The following is a 21,456-nucleotide window of genomic DNA, read 5'->3' as shown; positions in this document are numbered from 1 at the left end:
CTAATTAAGCGAGTGTAACGCAACACATATATGCGATCCAATTAACATTGGATTGCGCAGAATCGCGATTTCGTGAGACACGTTTACCATATAGAACGTATTAAAAAAGAGAAAAGAAAACGAAATAATACTAATAAATAATTTTTCTGAAGAAGAATTTGTAATTTGAATATAATTCAATAAGCGGATATTCCTTATTTTATTTTTTTAAAGAAATGTAAAAATTAAGAAAGCTGAAGTAATACATTCCAATGTATATAACTGTTAATATTATTCACCTTTTAATTCACATTTATCATCGCTTCATCTTTTTATCTCGTAATTAACAACACCCGCCCATCCTTTAGAAGTCCGATATTCCTTGCGAACTTTGTTTTGTTCTCTTTTGTTAGCATTCCTAACGAAATTCTGTTTATCGAAACAATTTCGTATAAAAAAGCCGCGCATATGTGTATTATGGGGGCGTGCCTGTAGTCGCGAAGAAGAAAAATTCTTTTTGATAGGTAAACATAAACGGAGGTAGAGGAAGAAGTTGGAAAGCACTGAAGTTGAGAGTTTGCGATCCTCGTAAACGTATTATCCATGAGAACTCACCGTAAAGTCGAATGTTTCCCTCTGCGTCGCCGATCGAGTTCTTTGAGATGCACTTGTAACCACCGAGATCCTGTTTCTGTAGATTCATAATTACCAAGCGCATCTGTACACTGTACACGGATGTCTTCACTTCTGACATCGAGTATTTGTGATTGCTAATTATCATTTCGCCTGAGACAGAAAAAGGATTTATATTTTTAAAAATTACCTGCTGAAACATCATACAAATTTTCAGTACTTTGGACGATCATAATTTTATTTATACGATTATAGCATTAAATAAATAAATGTATAAAGTAGGAGTTTCTAAGTTCTTTCGTAATCACGTGAACACAAACCATCGTCATATGGTTGTTAGCGCGTAACGTACAACATTTACACGGATAATTTTCTCTATATACACACGAATGTCTTTTCGTAGCGTGTGCATACTACAAAAATTGCTCCACGTATTTTCTTTTCTTAAATTAAAAAATTATTCAAGCATTAATATCTAAACTACGAGAGGAACGCCAGATTTTATTTTTACTAGAAATAAATGGATTTCCAACGTATACTAAAATACGTCAAGCGTCGAACTTTATATGGTTTACTATAGAAAAATTGTTAAGGCATTTCAATGGTAAACAAATACCAATTAAACAAAGGTAAAAGCACTGTTCTTTTCTCATGGTTCTTTAACATTTTAAAATAATCCGTATATATAACTAATCTTCGCGAAACAATTTTATATAAAACGTATCAAATTGTGCTAACTTCGTTCCACAAAACGTTACACCATAAGAAAGTAAAGAAAGTGTTCTAAGGATCCCGTAGAATGGGAATTTTCGAACCGTACAATGCTCGGCTTCGCTTCGCATTTAAATTTCTGTACGTGACTTATCTTCGTGGCTCGCCAGCGAACACGCTTCGGCGAATTATTATTTTACTCAGCCAGCCAACGAAAATTCAGTTTCCATCGCGTGCGATTTAATAAACCTATCTATCGATTCATGTTCTTCGACTTGAAAAATAAAATCTTATGTCTGGTTTTTATACAATGGTGAACAAAGGAAAGTTTAAAATACATCATAATTTGATAAAATTAAATTATGTCTAACAAAGGAAGAAAACAAATTTGACAAGTGCAGTGTGAATGAACTTTGGATATTTATACATATTCGTATTTTTACAAATAGTAACAAAAGAGAAATATTTAAATAAAAATGTGTCGTATCTTTCAGATAAGTTATTATAAGTATTTTATTCTTGATATTTACATAAATATTCTTGCACATTTATACTCGATATAAATACATGAACAACAACAATTTAATAGTAAATAATTTGTCCATATTAAAGTAGATGGTAATTATCAATATCATAAAGAATTTCTAGTAAATACAGAATTTACTAATACTTCTATGTACAACTGTCTTTTGTTCAGAATTGCTTCCTTCTAGAAGCTATTTCGTTAGAACTATAATACTCTACAGCTTTAGTAATATTTTTCGAAATGAGGAATAAAACTAAACGACGGTGGAAACAGTTAATTGAATCTTACCTGATTCGCGTGTCCAATAATTAATGGCCTTCGGAGAAGCTTCGACGAGACAAACCAGCGTTACGTTGGTTCCAGTTGGCGCGCCGACTAGCTGGTTTGGTACTTGAACCATCGGGTGAACTGCAATTTATCGCGACGCCATTAATCAATGGCCGAACATAAAGTATACGTATATGTAATAATTATCGGGCACGCCGCGATTTGTCACCCGTCATTGATACGGTTCAATGAAATGTAACGCGCCGACACGTTCGGGTTAAAGTAAATTCGATCACGTGAAATTGCGTACGACGATCGTCGGATTTCAGGAAATTTATTTTCGATATGACGCTGTTTGCACCCCACCGACACATACTGATAGAAAATTCAATAATTGTGGAATATAAGTAGCCTTTTTTAAAGTTGAACTACAGAAAGTGGCTAATATTAAATTCCTAACGTGTATTTATTTTTGTTCTATCCTCGGCGAGAAGACCTGATACTGTCTTAATAGAACCTGCTTCATGTGTTTAACAGAATATATTTAAATTCTCTTGCAAACTTATATCACCGTAAGCAATATAACGAGTCTCTGAGATACTATTTAAAAAAAAAGAAATATTCATATGTTATCCTATATACATATATCATTTATACACATTTACCTCTGTTTTGGTACTATTTCGGAATTTTAAGTACAAACTGTCATTTTTTATAACACCATCTCCCATTCTGGTCAAAAGATTTCTGGCCACCGAAAAGTATAAAGCAAAAGGAACAATGAAAAAAGATATTACATAGAAAAATCGCTATAAGAATAAACGAATGTACTGCTATCTCGAAATTCCTTTATTCTAATAGCCATACTTCCCTATTAATTCGCAGATCATAAGTTCTATTATACTAATCTACGTATTAAAGAATCAACTATATCCAAAAACTACTAATCACCAAACATACAACTTTTCTTTAAATTTCACAGTGTTCGTCACCTCCTCAGCCACAAGTCTACCTATAGCACACATTGCGTCACGCAAACTACAAGAACGCAAAGTACGTTGCATCGCGATACGAAGTCGCGCAATCGTAATTTCAAATTTCTACCAGTATATTCCTCATTTCCAACAGACTTTCAAATCTGCGTCAACTTTGCTCGCACTACCACTGACAGAAGCTCGCGATACAACGCAGGACTCGAGGTCGAATTAAATATAAGACAAGCATTTGTTACAAAGTTACTCGAAACCGTGTCACACGCGTAAGAGTCATTTTCCCGATGAAACGCAGCTGGATCATATTCATTCTGCACAATTGCGCCATGGTACAGTCTCCTCTCTAATAATAAGAGAGTGAGAGAGAGAGAGAGAGAGAGAGAGAGAGAGAGCAATGGTCGTAGGACGGAAGCGGGATGGTTAAAAGCAACAGAGATCGCATGCCGATGTATTGTGCCGGTTACAATCGCCTTACGAGATATTTCCTGGTGTTCGTCTTTTTGTGGTGGCCATTAGCCGTCGTCGAGGCCGCATAACTTATGATAATGAAATGCTGGCGTACTTGACGGTCCTGTCATTTAAAAGGAGCGGAAGGTAACTCGCGGCGTAGCGCGTCTATCGTTCCGAATATCGTAAGCAGCTTTCTGTGAGCTGCTTAGGTCTTAACAATCATCCTCTTTCCGCGCCGGCCAGTTCTTTTGACCGGAGTAGGTTACGTTTGTTCCTGCATTTTGAGGAAGAAGCGGCTACAAAGTACTCCTCGTGTCTCGGACCACTTGCTTAATCATACATATATTTCCAAGATAAGTCGGGAAAAGTGGACCAGCGACGTCTGCGAGACTCTTGTTTCGTCAAACGGATTTCCGATCTGTTTTCGACGTAAGAAGGTTTCGACCAGCGATGTTATTGCAACATATCATCGTGATCCAGATGCATTGGGGATGAGTCGGGTTAGGCACTGGAATTGGTGAGAGAGGATTTCATAGAGTTGTGAAGAGACGTAGGTACTCAGGTAATAGAATGAAATTTTTGGTGGTGGAACTGGAACTATTTTTGCAATGTGAATTTTGTATCTGAAATTACAGGGACATAACGCGATAAGTCACATTATTTTTCATAAAGAATCAGCATTAAAATTCAGTATGTTCAGTATGTCGCTTGGTCCCGTATTACCATAATTGTTTCTTTATTTGGTTTGGAAGCGAAATATATGATCTTTCATTGCCTTCAAAATTTTCAAAATACCGAACATTACAGTATCAAAATATTGCTTGTCTTGATAATTATTCAGCGACTTGTAAATTATTTTTTAAAAACTTACGTTTTTGAATCTAACAGGATGTTTTCATTTTTAATTGCGTCATTAAAATTCTCTCGTTCAATTATAATGTGAGATTAAAAAAAATAATCAACAAAAGCGTACAATTATCATATCCATTCTACGATCTTCAAATAGAAGATGTTGTAAAAAGTAATTCGATATATAAATTTCTCAAACTATCCGTCAAATGAATAATTACTTATTAAATTTGCAAATGTAAATTATATAAATCTTGTACCTTGTTAATAGAAGTATAAAACGTGGTATCGAGTCTGTTTAGTTGTAGAGGAGAGACTCACAAAAGCATGATGAAGTTTTCAAGGTGTCAGGAAGTTGATCGAGTTAGAAAGCTGAGTTCGAAAAGGGCAAATTAGATTAAAATCAAAATTGAACTGTATTACGATAGCATATATCGATTACCTTACAAACTAAACCACAACTCGGTGAAGACCACGTCGTGCATAACACGAAAACAAATCTGCAGTTTCTCGCGTGCCCTTGGGACTTGTAGGTTTACGATGGAATGAAGTGAGAACCCTTTGATTCCCTAGTGAGAGGAAAATACATTCCCTTCACTGGCAGCTCGTAGAATAATCTATTGTTGCCTTCTACCAATATTAGAACATAAATTCAAGAAAATATTTAAAAATCAAATTTCCAACCATGTTTTTAAATCGTATTGTTTGCTATACACTTAAATTTAAATGTTTACAAAGATGGACTAAAATATAAATTTAACGAAACACAACGTCAATTCGAATAATTACCTTTGTTGTAGAATCAGAAACACAGTCAAACGGGCTTTAATTAACAAACAAGTTTTAATTCGTATCAGCCAAGAATTCATTAAATTTCCATCAACGAAATAATTAATCACAACCTTCCTGCAATATGAACGTATCGCGTGAATCGGTTTGGGATTCATTTTACGTATTGTACATTAATTAAGCGTAATTAATTAACCGATACACTTTAAAAGCGTTTGGAAAATCTGTTCGAAAGGAAATGTTTATTTGGAAGAGTCTATTTAAATAGGAAACCTGTTCAGAGGTATTCGAAAGCTATTCAAGGTGGGAAAATAACTGTGTTTCGATGAAAGCTATCGCGGTACGAACAATTTCGACGCTGAGGGCATCGCGTCGATACGGACAGAATTATTTAATACACCATGGCGGGAATTAAAACTTTTTTCGTTTCAACTACAGACTTGCGGGACCTGTAAATCAATCTTTATATCTCGACACGTACCGTTGTTCGTTCGAATATTCATTTAGCTCGATTGCGGAACTGTCGTTTCGGTCCGATGTTTAGATTAATGAGCTGAACGAAATCCAATTCTGTAATTGGCCAGGCTGAAAGTACGATGATATCCAAAAAACGTGAATAAAGATGTACATACACCGAGGCAATAAACGCGCGTTTCCACAATCGAATTGCCAGGAACAACGGATTGAATCTCTTTTTGCCAAAAAGTTATTCCGAGCTTAAATATTTTTGTGACCTCTGCTAAATGTATACTTGCATTGAATATCTTGTAGCTTCTATGTATGTATTTGCACGTATTTAGATTTGTTCCATGCTCCATCAATAAAATTGCGACAATTAGGTTTCCTTACAATACCAATTACATTTCAAAACGTTTTGCATAATACACATAATATATTCATAACCGGCATTTCCCAATATCCGAATACTTTTGCGAGCCTGGGGGTAAACAAAACTCTATCAATTTACCAATTCAATTTGATCTTTATCGAAGGAAGGAAGAAAGGGAGGGAGGAAGGAAGAAAGGTAATTGTAGAAGGGCCAGCAACGACAGGGCGAAATATCGCCAGTGCTGGCATTCTCTGAAAATGTTAGAGGGCTAGGATGGTATTTGGTCGGAGATAGGTCGGCTCGCCGCGAAATAAATCATTTAAATTGGAGGAAAGAGAAATCCCGGCTAATAGCTTAGGATTTCGGCCGAAGGTGTGTCCCCTGATACGATTGTGGCGATGAAGTAAGCCTGTAAGGCGAAACATTGGGATGCCCTAATAGGTTTCCAGGTCGGCTGGTCAAGCCGCTTTATGTGGTTTCTCCGATGGTAGCCGATCTTCATGATGAGTATTAACGCTATAATATCAAAAGTTGCTGGTAACCTCCGATAAATCTTTCTTAACTTGTATTAACGACTGCGCCGGTTCTCCCTAGTCTATTTATTGTCTCGTATGAATGTTGACTAAACCAAGGAATTATTAACTTACAGTTTCTTCAGAATTTAAGGATTGTACCCGCAAGACTGTTTTCTATCGTTAACAAATTCCTTCAGTTTGAGAGTAAAACGAAAGAATCGTTATTGATTCGTGTAATTTTATATTAAAATTTCATATATAAAGATATTGAAAGTTTTCCGAGATAAGAATGAAATTGGGATACAAAAAGATTTAATCTTATTTCGAAAAAGATGTTGATTTAATATAGAATGATTCTTCTAGAATACTTTCACTTTCATAAAAAATTTAACTATTTCATTTGAACAAGAGAGAGACATAGCCAGGAAAAGGGATAAATTTGTAATACTGCCAATTAGATGGAACATGTAAAATGTAAAATTTGCTTTAAATCGTCGACAAGGGACGAATTCAAGCGTAACGGGTGGCGGCGCTGTGTAGAACGTGTTAAAACAGCGAATCGTTTAAAGATGTCCAGTTGGGAATACTGTGGAGCGAAATACGCTTGTCGTGCTGCGGCAAAACGCTAGGAAATCCTGTAATAGGTTTCTAGGTTGACTGGCTAAGGGAGCAGGTTGTGGTTTCGCGGGGATGGCTCCCATAGAAAGCAGAATTCCCTCTGCTTCTAGGCCAAAGGACAGATCTTCGTACTTCCATGGTAATACTGTAACCTTCGCGCTTCGCTGCATCTCTACCAAGCCGCCGTCGCGGCGTGAATAGACGATTGGTACGACGGTTTCTTCGTTCAATATTGATGGACAGTTTAAAGATGTACTCGTCGCTTGTGAAACTACCAGTAACCATCGAGTTTCCGGCGTCCATCCGCTACGTTTTGACGCAAATAATCCCTGGGAATAATGTAAATTTCATATCGTCTTCGTTGCTGCCTCTTCAGTGACTGACAAATGCTTGCCACGCTGCGCGATTATACAATATTAAATTTAGGCCAAAGATTGCAAAATCTTGCCAACGTAGGTTTAAAAGATGAACTGAGGATAAGAATTTTGAATTTTGCAAATGTGCATATCGTAATCCTTGAAAAGTTGCAAAAATATTAATATTTTTATATGCGATTCGTTTGAATGTTAACAATCCATAAAAAATGCTTTGCTGCTCAAATTTCGTATGTTACTACACCTACATCGACGTTAGTACATTCAACGTTAAAGTTCCAATCTCAAAAATTCGAATCGAGCAGCATAAGCAATTTCAAAATCGTTAATTCCAACGTGATCTACCGGTGTAACCATAATTTCTGTTTGTCCAATGGAGATACAAGATTGCTCGTTTTAATCGAATAATACGATTCCATTTGGACTAGCATACGCACATGGCAAGAATGCTTCGACCGATCGTATCCATGGAAGGAATTCATTGGTCGTGATGTTACGGATGATAACGCGATCATAAATCACAATAGTCCGACTAAAAAGTGCGCGACGTAAAAAGGATGTAAAGCAGAAATCGTAAACTGCAGTTTAACGTGTAAGGGGAGGTAGTGGTAGGTAAAGGCGACAGAAATCCAATACTGCAGTAAGAGGTATGCGCGTAAAGTTCTTATCTATGGAAACAAGAGACGAAATTCCAGATTGGCGCGTGGACAATAAAAACGACAATTTTTCATTACTGATTCAAACCATTACTATGATTTCTCCTATCTGTATGGGATTCACTACAAAAATTTGATACTATAAAAATGAAACGTGAAAGCTGATAAAAAAGCATTTCATTGGAAAATAAAGGTATGCGTAAATACTTTTTTTGCAGCCATTGTATTGCTTATGGTGATATAATTTACACAAAGGATATCTTTAGATTTATTATCTTAACGTTAGAATACTTGTTCTCTGGGAAAGAAAAATTGCAGGTTACAATGTTTCGTATTTTAAACGTAGTTCAAAGTAAGAATAGAATCCAATAACGTTGGAATTTTAATACGAGATTTAAATTCAAAGGAGTCGTCAGATATATCTTAAAATAATATTTGCAGAGTAGGTATACTTTAAAATATGCATAAGCTTCTTTCGATCGATCTGTCATCAGAATCGCGTTTCTCCTCGATAAATATCCCACTGGTCGATGAAAGTTTAGTCGACTCATACATAGTCATCGGAGGGGAGTGGTGTAAACTTCAATTAAATCCATATTTTAAGTTTTGGAAAGTGGTCGAATTCCATTCCTTTCGGCGAATTTGAACGCCTGTTCAACGAAGAATTCCATTCGCGACGAGTTTCAAATTCATAGAAGAAGTTGAACCGAGTCGCCTCGGAATTTGTGTACAAACTATCCGTCGCTTTTTAGTATCAACTTCCTATAGCAGTCGTTACTGGTGCGTCACCGGTATCAGGAATCTCGTTAATAGCATCGACCTTGCGAAACTTTCCCGAACAGACGTAGTTTTCTCTCACGGAGACCGCGTGTACTAGACGATCGTTTTTCATTCGTTTATTTGTCACTAATGCTGTTGCGAAGGAAAAAAGTGTCTTATATTTAGAGAAGCAACTTTAAAGAATGGGACAGATGTGTGTAAAATGTTCGCTTATAAACAGGTCAATATATGCTGCTTCTAATTACTAATTCATCATTAATTCATAGTCGAGATCCAGCTGTCATGGCGTACAGACGTCTGCTATAATCCTCGGCCAGTTTACAAACAGTAAGCGAATAATACCGTTAGAAAAGGACAACTTTAGCTATGTATCTTGAAGTGAAAACGAAGAGTAGCGTATGAAACTACTCGATCGTTGATACCGATTTTCACTATAATCGGTATTATCTGGTTCGGAGATGGCTTCGAACATACAACCAGGACATTCCTTAATCCATCATCTAAATGATCTGCCACACTCATCCAAAGAATTTTCTAGAAATAAGCATAGAAGAAGTCCGGAGGGGAAAAAGGATATAAAAAGGAATGCAAAATCCAAAGAAGATTCTGATATAAACGTGTGACGGATGAAAAGAAAGTTGTGCGTTTCGTCCCGGGACTACCGGTGGACTCGTCAGTAAGGTTATACCCGGTAGTCCCTGCCTTAGACGTAGAGGGAGTCTCGCTAGGTGCGGTATTTGTATCAATTGTCCGTATATTCGACCGCTAGCGAGCTAGACAGACTCGTTGTCGTCGTAGTCCTCTAGTGTTGGCGGTTGGTACCAGCGGATCGCCCGGGAGGTGTTGCGCCGCGTTGATGCCTCGACCTGTCGGCGTCCTGTTGATACCGATCCGCCACAAACGCAATAACAACCTCCAATAGATTTGTACTATTAGATACACCTGATGGATATACCTGAAAGTTAACTATCACAGAAGGACTCCCCATCTCTTCCAACCCACCCTGATGACGTCATAGACATACAAATAATACAAATAATGACGAAAAGTGTCGTCAGTACAGACGAATTCAAATTAAAAAGTAAATAATGACCAGGTCAAGATAATATCGAGTAACCCTGATTCATATAGAAAAATAATAAAATTTCTAAAAATGCTGAATGCTAACTTTCACACTGTTTCAATTAAGACAGGACAGACCTTTTTGTGTAATCCTACGCAACTTACATTACTCAGCAGACCTAGAAGAATTAAAGGAAGAACTTCTACAGCACGGACACGAAATAACTAATATCAGCGATATAAAACACAGAGCTACACAAAATCCAATGCCCTTGTTTCCATTGACCTCAAGCAAATAATTAAATCATTTATAACATTGACAAAATTGTGAAGTACAATTACAAAATGCAAAATACAAAAGAACAAAGGAGTGCACTAAACCGACAGACATTCCTCCGAAATGCGTCCTTGCTGAGGTAATCATCCAAAAAATTATAAAGGCTGTTCCGCTCATAAAGTGCTCCGTAAAAAAATGTACCTTGAATTTAGACTTAAATACAATCCGAATCCTAATATTAGGTTAAGTAAAAAGTTCTGAGCGTTTTTCGCTAGATGTCTTTAGTGAGCCATATCTCACGATGTGCACATCGCATCGAGTCATAGTATACACCGATTTCAAGGTGATATTACGCATCAAAAAGGTTCTTTGTCAGTTTTGTGTTCGGTGAAGCCAGTTGTGTGTTACAGCGTTCGAAAATGGAGATAAAAAAAGAGAAAATTCGATACATTCTTCAGTACCACTACGACCAAGGTGAAAAGGCGGAGCAGGCGGCCAAAAAAATTTGTGCTGTTTATGGACCCAGTACAGTATCGAATGCAACAGCAAAGCGGTGGTTCCAACGATTCCGTTCTGGTAATATGGACGTCGAAGATGAGGCACGCTCTGGTAGGCCAATCGTCGAAAATGTGGATAAAATCATGGAAATCGTCGAGTCGGACCGGCATGTGAGCACTTATTCCATTGCCCAGGAACTGAAGATTAGCCAGAAAACCGTTTGGAACCATTTGCATAAGGCTGGTCTCAAGAAGAAGCTCGACGTATGGGTGCCACATGAATTGACGCAAAAGAACCTTTTGGACCGAATTGATGCCTGCGATTCTTTGTTGAGACGTAACGAAATCGACCCATTTTTGAAGCGGATGGTGACTGGCGATGAAAAATGGGTCACATACGAGAACAACAGCCGAAAAAGATCGTGGTCCAATCGCGGTGGGCCGGCCCAAACGATCGCCAAGCGTGGATTAACGGCCAAGAAGGTTTTATTGTGTGTTTGGTGGGATTGGAAGGGAATCATCCATTATGAGCTGCTCCCATCGGGGCAAACACTTAATTCGGACCTCTATTGTCAACAACTGACCAGACTGAAGCAGGCGATCGACCAGAAGCGGCCAGAATTGGCCAATAGGAAAGGTGTTGTGTTCCATCAAGACAACGCCAGGCCGCACACATCTTTAACGACGCGTCAGAAGCTCCGAGAGCTTGGCTGGGAGGTTCTATCGCATCCGCCGTACAGTCCAGACCTGGCACCAAGCGATTATCACCTTTTTAAGTTTTTGCAAAATTTTCTTGATGGTACAAAACTGGCCTCAAGAGAGGCTTGTGAAAATGAGCTGGTCAAGTTTTTTACCAATAGGGACGAGGACTTCTTCAACCGCGGAATTATGAAATTGCCTTCAAAATGGACAAAAGTAATCGAACAAAACGGCGCATATTTAATCTAAATCGAATAATCTTGACTATGTTAATTTCATCGTCGAAATAAAGCGAAAAAGCGCTCAGAACTTTTTACTTCACCTAATATTACTTCTCCAGATAACGAAATAAGAAGTCATTTAAGACTTGCCTCTTCATTCGTATCCTATACTCGGGCAATTCTAGGAAATACGAGCAATAAACGCCCACGATAACAGCCAAACAGTTAATGCACAAACTACAGAAATCCTTTACCGGCTAGAGAAACTAATTGAGAAGCAAACAGAACAGATCAATAACCTGCTGGCTCCGCTAACGCTAGTAATAAACAAAATAACGAAATTTTCAACAAAATAACAAACTACAGAAATTTTTTACGGGCTAGAGAAACTAATTGAGAAACAAGCAGAACGGATCAATAACCCGCTTCCTCTGCTAACGTTAGTGTAATAAACAAAATGACGCTTAATGCTGTAGTGTATTGAGTGAGGATTAATAATTTGGAATACGAGAAATTGCTGCTGCAACCCGTCAATTATATTTTGAATAAATATAATAAATATAAATACCATCGAGGGACGCTCGTACAAATGAAGTTGCAAAGAGAGTATGATCGCTCGCGGAAAACTCGACTCGTAGATATTGATCCATGAATCGTAGATACTCTCTATATATTGCCTCGCTCGCGATCGCGTCCGTTTATTTATACTGGTCGGAAAATTTGAATTTGTCTTAGATCGACGGTTGCCCATAACGGTGACTTTGTTTTGTCCGGAGTTTGTCTGTCGATATGTTTCGTACGTCAAGGTTGTGTCCGTGTTTCGAGGCGCAATAACAACATGAGTCGCTCTGATCCGCCTCGTCCTATGATTCATGTGCCGCTACAATACAATGAAGTCAATACGTATCGGAACGCTAACGGTCTGGCTCGACATAAAAACGACCTAGAAATCTTCTAAACTGCCAAAAAATAGACATAATGCTTATTTCTGAAACTCATTTTACGGACAAAAATTAGTTTAAAGCCAGCGGTTACAATATTTGGCGGATCAGGTATTATTATAAAATCTAATATCAAGCACTACGACTTCCACTATACAAGAAGGATCATCTCCAAGCAACTAACATTATGATTCAAGATTGGCATAGCCCGTTTGAAATACCTGCTATGTATTGTTTTTCGAGGCACAGTCTATTACAGGAGGATTTTGATCATTTTTTTTAAAGTCTGGATCACAGGTTTATAGCAGGAGGCGATTTTAACGCTAAACGTATTGACTGGGGTAATAGAAACATCACTTCAAAAGGTAGATTACTATACAAAAGTATTTTATCAAATAAATTAAATTACGTTAGTACAGGTGAGCCTACGTACTGGCCTACGGACACAAACAAATTACTTGACTTCTTCATAAACAAGAATATATCCCGGAGGTACATTCAAGGTACATTAATTCTTCTCTAGAGTTGTCCTCAAATCACTCACCAGTTATTGTAACAGTCGGCTCTACAATTATTGAAAATCAACCTGCTATCTGAATCTATAACAAACCAATTAACTGGTCTCACTTTAGGGAATCCTTCAACATTTCAAAATTAAACCACTAAAAACAAAAGAAGGTATAGATGCAGCAATTGAGTATCTGACGAACAACATAATAAATGCGTGTCGCTCTTCTACTCCAAAAGTTAGAGTATATAACCCAACACAAGTATCCAAACGCTATAAAGAAAAAATCGAAGATAAAAGGAAGTTACAAAGGTTATGGCGAAGCAGCAGACATTTTGAAGTAGACAAACTTGAAAAAAACAAAATAGAAGACAAACGGAAACTAAACAACCCAACCAGAAAATTTCCACAAAAGTTCAGAAATGAGTGTTTTCAAATATATCGGGAGAAGCTGTCTCCCACATCCGTTACAAACTACTCTCTCTGGAAAGTTCCGAACAGACTCACCAGATCACAGCAAATAATTCTTTCCCTTAGCTCTCCACGTGGTGATTGGTCAAAGTGTCCCATAGACAGAGCCAACCTATTCGCTTCTCATCTACCTACAGTATTCAAACCGTCTTCTCCTACATTCACTTCGTGTGAAACCGAGATATTTAAACATCTTCAATCATCAAGCCAAGCCTCTTTCTCTATCAAGTTCTTTTCTTCCCAGGAAGTCAATGCAATGATTGACAAAAACCTTAACTCTAAGAAGGCCCTAGGACACGACATGATCAGCGATAAGGTGATCAAAGAATTATCAAAAAAGGGGATAGCACTCATGACATCCATTTTTGACGTAATCATCCATTTTTGGTTATTATCCATTTTCATGGAAACTGTTAATCATCACACTCATTCACGAACGAAAGTGGTATCATACCATCCATTCAGCTTACTATCGAGCCTATCCAAACTCTTCGAAAAACAGTTAAGCGAACGCCTACGTATACATACTGCATGATACCATGACGACTCCAAATCATCAATTTGGGTTCCGAAAACGGCATTCAACAACTGAACAGGTATACCGTATTACACATAATATTAGCCGGGAATTGGAAAAGAAAAAATATTACTCAGAAGTATTCTTCGACATTAAACAGGCTTTCGATAAGGCATGACATCCTGGATTACTACAAGCTCAAAAAAATTTTGTCTCGTCAATACTATTCAATCATGCATTCTTACCTAAATAACAGACAATTTAAGATTAGATTTTTAGATGGTACAACTGCAGCTTTTTCTACTGAGGCTGGAGTACCACAAGGCAGTGTACTTGGACCAATCTTATACTTTATCTATATGACAGACCTACTCACTTCGGCCAATGTCAATAGAGCTACATTCGTTGACAATACTGCAGTCTTAACAGCGAATGAAAAACCCCGAAGTAGCTTCTCTAGTCCTCCAGGAGCACTTGGATAAAATTGTAAAATGTTGCCATACATAGCGTATTAACACAAATGAAGGCAAATCAACGCATGTTACGTTCATCTTAAACAAATGCACATGTCCACTGGTAATGCTAAACACCACAATAATTCCAGCCATGGATACAGTAAAGTATCTAGGAATGCTATTAAACAAAAGATTAACTTGGAAATAAGTAAGTTCTACTTAAAGTAAGACAGCTCTACTGGCTCATAGGTCAGCGTTTGAAATTAAGTCTAGAAAGTAAAATCATTTTATACAAAATCATTGTAAAACCTGTATGGACCTACGGGATTCAACTGTGGGATGCAGGAATTCAACTCTAACATTGAGATCCATTGAATGATTTCAATCGAAAACGCTCAGGTTTATCTGTAATGCCCCTCGGTATGTAAACCAATGAAACCATACACAGAGACTTAAAAATACCAACAGTTAAAGAAGAAATTTTGAAATTCAGTAACAGCTACAGTATACGCTTGACTAAGCATTACAATCCTCTAGTGACCCAGCTTCTAAATAGAGTAGACCACCAAAGAAGATACTTTAATCCATTAAGATATGTACTAAAAGAAGTAGCCTTACCGTAAGGTTATAGATATTATGCCATGGAAACGCGACATCGTAATTACTAAAAATTCTTCGTAAGAATTGGTTGTAATATTCTACCGAATAAAAAAAAATCATTAATTCGTATACTTTGATAAAATTTACATACTGTTATAATAAAACCAAAGTATTTTAATACGTGAATAGTAAAGTACATAAGACATTTATGACATATTAAGATCTATTCCCCGAAATTCTCTTAATATATAAATTTTAACCTTCCAACTATGAAAATTTGGAATAGTGGCGGAACTAGTTATGTTCTTATAAGTTCTTCCATGTATCGTCATAAGCAATTACAAAGCGATTGTTACATGCGATACTCCAGGAATGGAAGCGGAATTGCGCGGAACAAAATAAAGCTTCGTACAATTTGTCCCAGAAGAGGTGAACTGGCCCGAAATTGTTCCGCCAGCGACAGCGATTTACGGCAGTTGTAATCAGTTTGATTAACGCAGACAGCCGCGATAAATGCAGGTAGCACGATGCATCGAGGCTACTTCAATTTGCGAGGAACTCGCGAAGCCTCGACTAGCATCGCCTATTAGGTCTATTGGAAACTTGTACCCCTTGTTTTTTCTCCTCTATCGATTAGTTTTCTGTCAAATGAAACTGTTGGATCGCGGTATATTACGCGTGATTCTCATGGATAATATATTCTTCAAAATGATCAAAGAAGATTGATCAAATCGTTCATTGTTGGTGCAAATATTTCGATATTATTGTCTTATCAGATCGTGCATTGCTGCAAATAAAAATTGGAAGAATCAGTAGCGTGATCAGTGACGTGAAAAGGTTCGTAGCTGTAGACTAGTTGCAGAGTCGGTCAAAAGTTAGAAGTTAATCCGCACGAATCTAAATTAAGTCCTGCGAGTGAAACGGTCTAGATAGATAGCTAGTGGGCACGTTTATTTAGGGTAGAACAGTGACCCAGTAAATCTAACCCTTTAATTTTCTTGACCGAAATATTCTGCAGAACCGAGCCACCTTGCTAAATAACTTTCGGCTAATAAACACTTTGAGGTTTACTGTTTTTTTGAGTACCATCGTAGAAAGTATACGTAACCAACAGAAAACTGCAACCTTTCTGTTTTATGTTTTATAGGTGTTTTTAATAATAAAATTTAGAATCGTCGCGGGATAACTAATTGCGATTAAAGTATTAAATTATAACCAGAACTTTATTGAAATGTAGAAAGATTAATCACGAGATCGATTAATAAAATAAACGTAGTAATTGATAAGATACGAGAACTTCTTTACATTTGAATTTTAATAAATTGTCATTTGGGAGTGTAAATGAAAGAAAATATTTATTCAAAAATAGAATAAAGAGATTGCTGACGAATTAAGGTCCATTTAAACGGTGTTGTTTTTTGACGTAAAATAAGCTTACAAGGAAAGACATTAAGGGATTCTAGATAGAGAAGACTGCGGTTTCCACGGGATAAGTATGGTCCACGGGAAGCAGCATTTTCCTCGCTTTAGAATGAGAAAACCATGGTGTCTCTACCTTAATAAGATAATACCCAATTCCATTCTATTATTACATAGGTAAACCATGTTTTACTACGATACTCTTTCATTAATATTATTTTCGACTCTTCCTTTTATCGTATCAAAGATAATCATCGATTAAAATGTCAGCGATTGTCAAAGTTATGCAACAGATATGCTCGTTTCGTGTATTTTATACGATATTCTGTACGATCATCGTCTCCTGACGAGTAAAAACGACAGATAACTATGACTAACGTGATAAATCACGCGATGAACGGAGTCTCGTTCGCGTATCGTTTCACCGTTGTAAGACACGCTAATTAAACAATCGAATTTGTTTTGGTCGCGGCCAGTAAATCGCGTGTAATCAACCAACAATTAACCAGAGCTCTGTGAACGCAGCCGATGTGTCAGTTATTTCCATTCACACGTTGCTATTCAAGAGTTGTACAACAGGGAAAGCAAAATGGTGGGAAGGTGTTGGCAACGGTTAAGCAGGCTTTCTGCACAATAATGACCAGCTATTGCACAATTGGGAATTACGCGCTGAATTTGAACCACTGCATGTTTAATTCAGAAGCCAGAGATTATTAATCTGATTTTCCACTTCTGTCGCTATGTACGTTCGTATAGCGAGGATATGTTGAACATTATCAACGCGTTTCATCAAACATCAACGAACCATCTAGGCGGATATGAGTTAGACATTGGTGAGAAAAATGAGAAGGTTTTTCCACGTGAACAAATGATACAAGTTTTTAAAACTCATATTGTCTGTTACATGGAACGTAGAAAAGTTGTCGACAATATACAGAGTGGCCCACGTAACTGGGACAAGTGGTATGGTTGCAATTAAAAAATTATGCGGAAGAAAATATGCGAATCATTAAAAAAATACCATCTTTCTCGGAGAATATGTTTTTTCACAGGCGTAATGATGCATCGTAGTTTTCTTACGTGCAATTTCTTTTGGAGGCCCTTTTGTTATTCTTCATTAAAAATATCGAGAAACGATTGGTCTATAAGACGTTTTAAATAAAGGTTTTCGTTAACTCTAACGAAATTATTCTGAAAGTGCTTTGATGTTGCTTCAATACCAACATTCCACATTTTGTACGTTAACTTCGATATATTCAATTTCCTACTTCCAGGAACAAATTTCTTTCACAAATTTCTCGCAGCAGAGATACGGAAAGAAATTCCTTATCAGCCAGCGAATTAACGAAAGAAAGAGTCCTAGTGGCGCTTTCATGCGAAAAGAAGCATCGTCGTTTCTCTCATAGAATAAATGTTCTATCGCGCGCGAGTACCCTTAAGATTCGTTGTAACGACCTATCTTGAAATTGTATCAAAATGAAATTTCGCGGAAGACCTTTGGAATGGCCGAATCGGACAAAAATTCGCGCCTCTCCTCTTCCTTCCCTCCGGTCACGTTTCCAGGCAACGAGGTCCTTTCGACTCGCGTCGAGGACCGCGCGCTGTTATCAAAAAAAAAAAAAAAAAGAGAAAAGACAGAGATAGGAAACCAGGTCCTCTCGCGTTCTTCTTCTGTTTTACTTGTTCGTGGAAGATAAAAGGAGGGACGATCGTTACCCGTTCCCAACGAAGATACCACGTAAATTTCTCGCTTTGCGTGGCGATGTAACAATCAGAACGAGTCGAACCGGATCGATCGTAAAACCCCTTTCTCTGCCTGTCTTTGAGCGTTTCCCCGTAACACACAGACGATCCTCCAGCCATCTTCGAGATGATCCGGTTTGTCCTTCTCCTCAGCCTGGTCTCTCAATCGACAATAGCCCCGATCGCTTGAATTTCGAAGCAATAGCTCGCGAATGCAATCGTCTATACGGTCTGCGGGCACGGAGCGTATTCAATGAAATTCGATTATCCCGCACGATCTTATCGCTCGAGGGCAGGTGCAAGATCGTAGCAGGAACCTAGGTACATCCAATTTCCGGCGAAGAATTACCTCTCTCTCGATCCTAAGACACCGAGGAACGCAATAGTAACCGCGATTTAACTCGCCGGTCCTTGGCTACACCACTGATTCGTGCTTCACTTCGCAGTTCTTTTGCTTACACGCCTTTTCTTCCAACTTGCTTGTTCGTTCACTATTCCGTTGTTGACTTGAACTTGTAGGCTTAATTACTGTTAGACTTTATTTGGGGATTCTGTTCATTTTCAATTTTGTGTGCCAGTTTCAGTTTTGAGATCTAATTGTAAGCGTGGAGTTTTAAGATTAAAGATAAATAAATGTAAATTAACGGATTAAAACTGCTTCGATTACTCTTTGAGCACTATAAATTGCCATATTGCCTTTATTAAACTTTATTCACTATTTTTGCGTATTCCATTGGATACGTACGCATTTCCTTTCTCGTGCTTATTCTTCTTTTACTTTCTATCTATATTTAGCAGTCGATATATCGTCTACAGGATAATTATATTATCTTTCTCTTTTTCCAGGATTCTGCTTTGTAGACTATATTCGTCGCGCCTTAGCTCGTTTCTGCTGTTATTTAAGTTGCAATTTATCCTTACTTTCTTTTTTCCACTCCGTTACTGTCTGCAATCATCCTCTCGCTTTCCACCTTCTCACTGCTTCTTCTTCTCCGTTTCTAATACAGATACGAGTTTCCCTTTTGCCACGTTGAAATTATGTAAAGAAGGATACGATGGCTATCTTCGTGCATACTCGCTGCAACCACACTCTTGCTTTCCTCTTTCTTCGCTTCTTTATTTCTTTCTTTTTGCTTCTTCTTCATTCGTTCTCCTTTGCCTTTGCTAGCCTAACCATGCTGTGTGCATTTGGTTTGAGGTGGGACGTCCTTAAGATTGCAACTCGCGTCGGATAGGACCGCGGCTTCACATTGTGCGATTCACAGAATACACTCCGTGCCTAAGTGGCGGGAATATGATGGCTTTATCGTGGTCTAGTTGCCGGAGGAATTTTATTTCTTTGTTCTATTCCTTGTGCTTTGTCAATGATGCATTTCGTCTCTCGGCGTCGTGAATTTTAAGAAATTTTTATGTCTTAATGTTTCAAAGAATTCTGTTCACCTTTCCTCTTTCTTCTTTTCCTTGAAGAACAGAGGGAAATACATGGTTAAACACGTAATTGAACGCCATCAATTTCGTTTCGATGGATCTTGTTTCAGCACGTAAAATGATAGCTATTTGTATTGAGACTTCAAAAAGATCTAGAATTTTTATTTTCAGAATTTCTAGTATTCTTCGGTTTTATAGAAATTTTAGACTTCCTAGGCTTTTAATGTTTGACACATTTTTTAGAGATTTGAAGATTTGCGAAATTCGTATAAAATAAACGTTTCTTCATCAATTACATTTCCTAAATTCTTTACGTTGCTGAACAACAAATTCATGTGTTTTGATAACACTGTGTAAGTCTCAATACACGTGTGTTATGAATTCCCAAGCTTCTATCTCCATATATAAAATAATTGATTCGTGAAAACACGCACGACTTATGAAGCATCAAACATTAATTTGTTTTCACGGGAAAATAAAGGTTGAAGGGTTCAATAAAAGGGCTGTAATATATTCTTACAGTGAACGATAATTTTCAAGCGCTAAAGAGTAATTGCTTTATTATTAGAACCGGTAATACTTTTGAAGTATTTATATGTACAATACATTTTTTCAAAATTTCAATCGCTACAACTTTTATAGTAAAGAAGTTCAAGCATTTTTAATGAAAAATATTGTCTAGATTTTGCATTTTACCACATTTCGCGTAGGAAGAGAATTTTGTTATGACAATGTAATGATACGAGTTTGGAAGTATATTTATTTTGAATATGACGGTAGGAAACAAGTTACAAATTTGATATGTGTGACATGACGTTGAATATGTTTTAAGTATGATGATGTAACTCAATTTACAGCTTCACGTGCAGTCAGCGAAGAAAACAGACGTGAGGGACTTATTTAAATATTTCGAAGCATCACTAAATAAAGAAATTATTATACCAAGAGAGATTGGCAATCTTATTTGTGAGTTAGATCCGAGTTTCTCCTAGATCAAGCTTATCATAAAATCTATTCGACAATTATATAAAAAGCAACAAAAATTATCACAGACAAGATCTCCATATTACGCTCCAGACGATTCACTCAAAACAACGGATAAACAATCACGTTAACATTGGCGATAAAATCTTTACCATTCATCGAGATGTTGTTCATCTACTTTTTTCCTATCTCCTATATTAAATTTTCTGTATTAAATCGTTGTAAATAAATGACCTCAACTATTATTACACCAGGGGGATAATTAGATCGATAGTGGTGGACATTGATAAATCGTGGTGCATGGTACGTGTTCAGAAACGTGTAAGAATCTCTAAAAATAAGGCAGAACCCGATAGACGGGAATTAGCAGAATCCATTCCTCGGCTATGAAGATAATCTTTGGATTACGAAGGGTGGCTGAGATAAATCTTTTCGGTGAAAATAGCTAGTGAAACGATATTAGGGCGTACTCACAGTGTACGTGCAGCATCATTCGTTTGCTGACTGATGGTGGTACTCCGTTACTCGCGATGCACAGGTAGGTGCCCATCTCGCTTCTGGTTACTTTCGACAAAGTCAGCGTTTCCCCTTCAGCAGTAGCTACTGCAATACAGAGTCAGACGGGCGGAATTAAAGATTCTGAAAAATTTTGTGAGCCGCTTGTCG

General features: G+C 37.4%; 1 protein-coding gene across 3 annotated transcripts in view; it reads right to left on the bottom strand.

The window, feature by feature from the left end:
- LOC117215073 (lachesin-like) overlaps positions 1 to 21,456 on the bottom strand; it is a 181,443-nt gene that overhangs the window by 7,512 nt on the left and 152,475 nt on the right. For all 3 annotated transcript variants that reach the window (XM_033461495.1, XM_033461493.1, XM_033461494.1), the window contains 3 exons: positions 21,265 to 21,393; positions 2,138 to 2,257; positions 595 to 765 (listed from right to left, as the gene is read on the bottom strand). In XM_033461495.1, coding sequence (XP_033317386.1) covers positions 595 to 765; positions 2,138 to 2,257; positions 21,265 to 21,393 — 420 coding nt within the window. The remainder of the gene's footprint in view (positions 1 to 594; positions 766 to 2,137; positions 2,258 to 21,264; positions 21,394 to 21,456) is intronic.

The sequence above is a fragment of the Bombus bifarius genome, unplaced genomic scaffold (assembly GCF_011952205.1).
Source record: "Bombus bifarius isolate JDL3187 unplaced genomic scaffold, Bbif_JDL3187 scf7180000009343, whole genome shotgun sequence".
Taxonomy (NCBI): Eukaryota; Metazoa; Arthropoda; class Insecta; order Hymenoptera; family Apidae; genus Bombus; species Bombus bifarius.
Note: the sequence above shows the minus strand (reverse complement) of the source record. Positions and strands in the feature narration are given on the sequence as shown.